This window comes from Cetorhinus maximus, chromosome 7 (assembly GCF_964194155.1).
Source record: "Cetorhinus maximus chromosome 7, sCetMax3.hap1.1, whole genome shotgun sequence".
Lineage (NCBI taxonomy): Eukaryota > Metazoa > Chordata > Chondrichthyes > Lamniformes > Cetorhinidae > Cetorhinus > Cetorhinus maximus.
In genome coordinates, this window is record NC_135885.1 from 49,419,113 (window position 1) to 49,427,436 (window position 8,324).

Genomic DNA, 8,324 nt, shown 5'->3' on the forward strand with positions numbered 1-8,324 from the left:
ATGGGGGAAATTGATGAGACATTCCATGTATTGTTTCAACAGGCTGAGTATTCAGAATTAGTTGAAACCCTACTATCAAGCCAGCAGGATCCAGTTATATATCAACGATTAGCAGATGCCTTCAACAATCTTACTGGAAGCAGCACTCCTCCCACATTGGACCGCAAGCAAAGGATGGCCTTCCTAAAAAGCCTTAAAGACTTTATGGCAAATGTCGGTGGTCTTCTATGTGTTAAATAGACTTGAGCTGCAAACACCCTTGTTGAAGAATGCACTGTAAAGCATGGAAAATCAAAGTTGACTGAATTTTATACCTGTTTAAAGGCTGTTGCCTGCCATCTTGGATTTTAGGCTCTCAGGATATTTGGTCTAAGCCTACCACATTAAGACAGAAGGATGAACCCACCACTATTCAGTTGCCAGTATTTCTTAGCCATGATTTGTCATATAATCTAATCGTTTACTTAAAAAAAAATGAATGAAAATAGTGTATTTTAGAAAATTCCAGTATGTGTGGATGAATGGGCACAGTGAATGGATCCAGTGCCTTTTCATGTCTGGTTTAAACCAGCTGCCCAAATGGCCAGATAAACTGTCTTATTGCTTATATTTGAACCCTTGCTTTGAGGGAATCACTGTAGACAAAATACACAGCTGTAAATGTTATGGCTGAAATGAGCTTTATTTTTTTTTCCAGCATATGGATTTATTTGTGACCTAAAGAAAACACCAAATTGTAGCGTTCGAAACTTGATTTTTTTTTCCATATCAGGCAGTGATCACGTCGTACACAATACTTCAGATTCACTTTGTACTGCCTGCTATTCAGAATAAAATATATATTTTTGCTTCCCAACCGTGAATTTTAGGAATTGTAACCAGTTGCCTTATTTTCTGTAAATATGAAAACTTTGTGTTCTGAAACACCTGAAACTGGATTGCCAAAGTGGCAACTTTTGTGTTGTTTTTTTTCTTGTAATTTCCCTTTCCTCTAAAATGAAAAGTTTGTCATTGTTTGGTGTCAAAAGTACCTGTAGTGTTAACATTTACTTAAGAATGGAAATCGTCATTTTGGATACTAAAATTAAGTCATTTAAGTTCTACATTAAGGCTTAAAGGGATTTACTTTTTAAACAAAACAAAACTTTACACCTGAACTGTCACACTGCTAGGTTCTTGTGTCTTATTTGAGCAATAATGAATTCTAGGGTGTGAATTCTTTAATAATGTACACCAGGATAAACTGGGCATTAGTTTAAAAAAAAACTCTAGTTTATGCTGTTGCATAGTCAATCAAACTTTTAACACTTTTAGAATAAATGTAAATAATCTGTTGGGCATTTTGTTTGTGACAAATTCGCCTTGACTAGCCTTTGGACAACAAATGACAATGTAGATACATAAGTAACTGCATATTATAATACTGCACGGTACATTCAGGATTCCAAAATGAAAAATTAAATTAATCAGGATGAGAGAGTTCTGAGTATGAACATGCAAATTAGTTTTAAAAATAGGGATGAAGTGAACAAAGCTTGTGGTCACACCATTTAATAGACGAAATAGAAAATGTACAGTAGTTTTGCTCAACATCTGAAAGAGAAAGATGGGTAACTTTGGATATGATCCAGTTTTAATGAAAGCCTCCATCCAAAATGTTCACTAATCTTTCCCTTTTCAGTGTTGATTTACTTGCTGTGCATTTTTATTTTTGGTATTGGTGGTTTTTCTGTTCACCCGAGAAGAGAGAGTATCCTCTTTGATGAACTTTGTACAGGTTGTATGTCAAAACTACTGAAAAATAATTGTACTTGGTTAAATTTCTTTTCAGGCCAGCAAACAAGTTAAGTGGAATTTTGTATGGGTCCCATAACACACTCAATTTAAAATAAAATTAAAGTAGCTAATGGAATTAAAGTTGCTGCATTTTTTGCTTTTCGCTTTTTCTGGAATATGAGATCTAATCTACAGAGGAGGAAATAGAATACATTTGAGAGTCTCTGCAGACTGTTTGTAGATCAGTTTTCTGTAGGGGAACTACTCCCAAACTCCAGGGCTCTTCAAATACTCTGTTTATGTTTGGGGGTTTTTCCCTTAGATGGGCAATGGCACAATTTACCACCCACTTTGTCAGGACTTCAAAACTCAATGTACAAAGTGAAGGTTATTCCATTTAATGAGGGAACATTTGACCCGGCATACTCTATATCTTCATTTTCAGCTACTTTGTTTATTTTAAATTAAGTTTGTACAGTACCAAATTCTGCAAGCTGGCCAGTTAACATGGTTATAGAACATGTCAAGAACCATATTGATACATGCTTTTTTTTTGATTAGTCAAATTATTACAGCATGCCATGTTTGTACATCTATTCTCAGAAAAGATGAGTGATCAATATATCACGCAGTGCTTGAGATGTGCATCCTATTTGGTGGCCCATATATTGAAATTTAACTTGCATATTTTATTCCCTTTCACCAGTCTCCCATTAAAATGCAGTAAATGTACAATACTGAATACTGCAATAATTTGAATCAATCGTCCGTTGTTTTTAAATAAGCGCCATGGAAATTGGTGATATCTTTTTGGGTGCACTGAAAGATTGTGATATTTAAATAAATCAAGTTTGAAGGAGTTGCATGTATACAAGTTGTACATTGTAGGAAGACCAACAAAAATGCAGTTTCAACTAATTTAAGCACAAAATGCAGCTTAAAATATTGCCTAGTAAAAATGAGCATTGGCTTTTCCTGTTTTGTTCCCCAGACCCCTTCCCTTCATGTATCATTCTGGAAGATGTAATCAGATGCAGTTTACCCATCAACAATGATTCTATTGGAATGCAAGATGAGATGATGATTATCAGCACACTGAAATAATGAACCTTAATCACCATATATGCTCTGTAGCAGAGTAACTATTCCTTGTGCAAATTTCATGTATACAAATTAGTGATAAGGCAATCTGGCTGTGTGTCTGAATTCTGCATTTCATATTACGAGATTAATGCAAATACATACTGAAGACCAAGATTCTTTTTCTGCTCTGATAGAATTAGAATCTATTGTGATAACTCAGACATAAAAAAAATGGGTGGTAGAGAAAGGGATGTAGTGTACAGATTTACTTAGCATTTGCTTAATGTTGTATTGTGTTTGAATTAAAGTTCAAAGGATGGTAGACTCAAGTATTCTACACCCATAAAAATTTATATATTGAATATGCCATTTTATCATGTTATGCAAATAGCTTCTATTCTACACAAGGTTAAACTGCTGAAACTACTTTGTTGGCTAATTTAATCATAAAATTTAAATTAATCACAAAAGGTCAAGTTGTACTTAAGAAAACAATTAAAACTTGTACAAAAATAATTTATAGGTAAAGAATGTCTCTTCACTATTGGCTGTCATACTTTTGACATTTTTAAATAATGCCACATTTTAGTTGCAATTCCATGGTCTTAGCCCTTATTCTGACCAGGAATATCCAGGACTGTTGAACCAAGTATTTAACTACGCTGTGAAATACTGCAGGTCAAGAAAAATAAAATACTCTGTCAATTGCTGCCATGTGACAACTACTGTGACCTTTTTAATTCATCTGGAATCTGTCTTGAATGAATCATAGCTTTTCTTGATGTGTAACCAGTTTGTGTGGTTATGCATAAGTTAATAGCTGTGATGCATTTAAATAATCAGTCTCATGTTTTGTGCATTGTTTTGTACTTTTTTGTGATTTATTTCGTCATGTTATATTACATCCCTGATGTGTGCAAGCACCATTTTATGTACATTATTTTATAAAAATTTTGACCAGTTAATTTTTTTAATTGCACATAGAAGGAATTGTAAAGAGTTGAGGATATGTTTTGGGGACATCTAACCTAAAATGTATCATATAAGTGTTCTTATAAAACTTTTTAATGTTTTGGTGCAGTTAAGTTCAGTACAAATTCTGACTATTGCATAGTCTACCCTTCTTGCATAGTACAAGATACATTTTTAAAAATAAAAATACACATGGAATGTTTCTCTGTATATATGCGGTGACGACCAAATAAACTTTGGCTGCTGTTTAAATCATCTGTCACCAATAAAAATTAGTTTTGTTTCTAGGCTTGCTCACACCACATTGAAACCACAATAGGAGTTGAAACATTTTTAATCTATTCTGTACTTTTTTTCTAAGCATGCAACGTGTCGCTAGTTATAGTTAACACTAAGTTGGGGGTTAAAATATCAATTTTTAAAAATTCTTTCACAAGATGTGAGCATTGCTGACCAGGCCAGTATTTGTTGCCAATCCCTATTGCCCTTCCTTGAGAAGGTGGTGGTGAGCTGCCTCCTTGAACTGCTGCAGTCTATAGGTACACCCACAGTGCTGTTAGGAAAGGCAGTGCTAGGATTTTGACCCAGCAACAGTGAAGGAATGGTGAGTTCCAAGTCAGAATGGTGTGTGGCTTGGAGGGAACTTGCAGTTGATGGTGTTCCCATGCATCTGCTGCCCTTGTCCTTCTAAGTGGTAGAGGTTGTGGGTTTGGAAGGTGCTGTCCAAGGAGCCTTGGTGAGTTCCTGCAGTGCATCTTGTAGATGGCACACACTGTTGCCATTGTGCGTCGGTGGTGGGTGGGGTGCCAATCAAGTGGGTTGCTTTGTCCTGGGTGATGTCAAGCTTCGTGTGTTGTTGGAGCAACATTCATCCAGGCATGTGGAGAATATTCCATCACACTCCTAACATGTCTTGTAGATGGTGGACAGGCTTTGGGAAGTCAGGAGGTGAGTTATGCACCACAGAGTTCCTGACCTAGAACTGCTTTTTTAGCCACCAGCCACAACTGGCTGGTCCAATTCAGTTTCTGGTCAATGGTAACCCTCTGTATGTTGATGGTGGGGTATTCAGCAATTATATCATTTAAACACCAAGGGGAGATGATTAGATTCTCTTTTGTTGGAGTTGGTCATTGCCTGGCACTTGTGTGGTATGAATGTTACTTGCCACTTATCAGCCCAAGGCTGAATGTTGTCCAGATCTTGCTGCATATGGATACAGACTGCTTCAGCATTTGAGGATTTGCAAATGGCGCTGAACATTGTGCAATCATCAGCGAACATCCCCACTTCTGATCTTTATTATTTAGGTTGTAATATTGCTAGAATTTGGAGTGTGATGAACATTGTAATGTAAAGCAGTTCTTTGGAACAGAATATTTTTGATTTGGTAGAATTCTTATTTTTCATGAATTTTACTTGAGGCAACTTTTGTGAACTCCTTTCAGCATCTAAGAAGTTTTGCCATTCATTAATTCTGTTTGACATTGAGTAAATTGATTCATGGCTTATGTAGGTATGAATTTATGTGTAAATATCAATTTATCTAGTAATGGCCATCCCTGATTTCTTAGGAGTATATATAAAGAGAAATCATGTCTCCTTGAAATAGAGCTTAGCAGCAGTTTTCCAAAATAGACTATTAATTTTGCAGTGCTTAAAATCCAATGGTGTTTTAGAAATTAGAATACCTTTCAGATCATAAGTGTTTTAACTTGAGGAGCTAGACATGTTGGATAGATAGTAATGGTGGGAATCTAGAAAGTATTGATTTTCAAATCCATAATTTTTTAGGCAAGCAAGAATTATTACTGAACAGGTAGTCCCTTTTAAAGTGATTAATTTCAATCTTAAATGGAATTACAAATCAATTTAAATCTATACATTTGTTCAAGGTTCAACATTTGTCTATAATGTTCTTGCAGTTCGCCCTAGACCATACTACGTTTAACAATAGCATCCATTATCCATCAACATTGCATTAAAAACATGTTGAGTAGAACAACACTATTAGGTATCAACTTGAGGTTAATTTCAAATGTGACTGCTGTATTGCAAACAAGGACTTCTGCACTTCCAGTGTCAAACTAACAAAGGAGGGAACATCAGTTAAAGAATGAACTTGCATTTATCTAGTGCCTTTCAAATCCTCAGGAAACCTCCAACTGCTTTATAGCCAATGAATTACTTACAAAGTTAGTCATTAATTTAATGGAGACAAAACGCAGTCAGTTTGTGCATAAATGCAACCAGTTGATCTGTTTTAGGTGATGGTGGTGAAGGAAAAAAATGTTGAGAATTTCCCTGTTCTTCAAGTCATGCCATGACTTTTTTATATCCATCTGAGCAGGCAAATGGGGCCCCACTTTAATGACAACCCCTCTGATGCTATAGTAAATAGTGCATTCTGGTGACCTCCTTACTCAGATGAGAGTACTACCACTGAGCCAAGGCTGACATTCTGTCAGATGTAAAAATACTAAAAGAGTCCATTCTCTATTATGCCAATTAGGTTGCTGCTAGCTTTAACTCCTCCAGTTGATTTTCTGCTGGTGGATTAACTTGTTAATCAGTTTTGCCTCAACTACAACCCAATCATTTCTCAACCCCATAAAGTCTTGCATATATTATTGGAAATTTTAAAAGTAGGATTTTTTCTTCAATACAATCATTTTGCAGTTGTATAACTAACCTTTATTGTTATCAAAGTCTTCAATTATCAGATATTCACTTTTATAGAAAAGCTAATTACGGCATGGTTTTTGTATTCTTAAACATTATTTGATCAATTTTATCGAAAAGTACTGTCATGAAGCTATTAATGCATATAATATTATTGGAAAATATTTTTCCTTTTCAAATAGAGGTTTAGTCTATGGGTGTGTCTTAATTGGATTAAAGCCAGCTAGTCTGGGTGCTTTGATGTGTACTAGTTTTGAGATGTGAGAGATAGTGAGCATTTGCATTTTTTTTGAATAGAGCATTCAAGAAGTGGGGTGAAATCTGGCACCTAGCTAGCAGAGACCAAGCAATGTTTATATAACTAGTAAAATTGGTACTATGAAAGGGGTGGGGTTTTAATAGTAGAAGAGGTGGAGTTCAAAGAGGCTGGTGATACAATGAGAATTTACATTCAATGAGATGTGCTGGATATAACCAATTGCAGTTTTCGTGTGTGCAGGGCAGAGGCAATGTAAGACCAAAGCAGCTGAAAGCCTACAACTGTCCACGGGAACCAAAGTGAAAAGAACCTTATTTTGAATTTGTAAGGTGAAAATGCTTTGCCTGGTGTCTGATTAAGTCTATGGGTTGCTGTAACCTTAATGGAGATTAGTTTGGGAATTTGTTAAAAGTTATGATAGTAATTTGTAACCATGTGTATATATTTAACTTGTGTAAATTAATAAAATGTTTAATTTAGTTAATATAAAACCTCTTGAACTAGTGATCTGATTCCTGAATTTAGAGTTGCATCTCAAACATGCCACTTAAAAATATAGGTTATGACAGTTGTTTAGTTTCCCTCTGGGATTTTTAAATAACTCAGCTTTACCAACTGCTGGGTCATAACAATACTATGTTGCCTGTTTCCAAACTGTCAACTAAAAGGTATAGATTGGATTTTAGATAATGCAATTCCAATTTATTTTTCTCCAACTAATCTGTTTCGATCTTTAACTATTTAGTGTAGAAATGAGACCCGAGGAGAGGGTCAGAATACACTTTATTTAACTATAGAACTGTCAGTTAGGTTTGTTCATTAAACACATATGTGATATTACTCAATCTGTTTGGTTTAACTTTATGACAGAAGATTATTTAGTGAATGTTAGCATTATTGTGAAGTGAGTAATATTCCAAATATTAATCATATCCGACAGTTACTTCAAAACTGATGAGTCTTCTAAAGACACTTGGTTCTGTTGCAGTAAAGTTTTTTTGTATGTTTTATAAAAGTTAATGAAGATGCTGTTGACGATGCAAGAGAAAAAAATTATTTTTAAAATTTGCATGGTGTAGGAGGGATCTAAATATTGCTACATTGTTGAAATTCCAAAGTTTAATGAGCTGCTGTTAATTTAAATTGAATGAAGCTTATGTATATCTCCAACTGTATATATAATTTCCTGAATCTGTTGACCAAAATGTTGGAAGTTCTGGTTTTCAATGAAGGTAACCATCCTGTATAATATATGTGTGTGTGCATATATTAGAAAGGAAGAAATCTCATCTTGAAAAATATGTAATATAGTTACAAACTGCAGTTCTAAAAGAAGATGGGTGAAAATTTACAATTATCAAAGTTGAGAATTTCTTTGGACTTAATCAGTTTTTCTAATAAAATGTATTTTAATACCACCTTGCATTTAGTAATAAGTTGTACTTCTGCATAAATTTGACACAGAAGGAATGTCTTCTGCTGGAGACTGTAAGTTTGGATGGAACTGTGATTGATGCCCTCCCTGGGCTGAACACCCTGCCATTACTAACTC

The 8,324-nt window shown here is 34.9% G+C and overlaps 1 protein-coding gene across 2 annotated transcripts in view; it reads left to right on the top strand.

Annotated features, from left to right (window-relative positions):
• Positions 1-4,086, top strand: part of xpo4 (exportin 4) — a 170,026-nt gene extending 165,940 nt beyond the window's left edge. For both annotated transcript variants that reach the window (XM_078545457.1, XM_078545458.1), the window contains exon 23: positions 43-4,086. In XM_078545457.1, coding sequence (XP_078401583.1) covers positions 43-240 — 198 coding nt within the window. In that variant the 3' untranslated portion in view covers positions 241-4,086. The remainder of the gene's footprint in view (positions 1-42) is intronic.
• Positions 4,087-8,324: the final 4,238 nt, after the last annotated feature.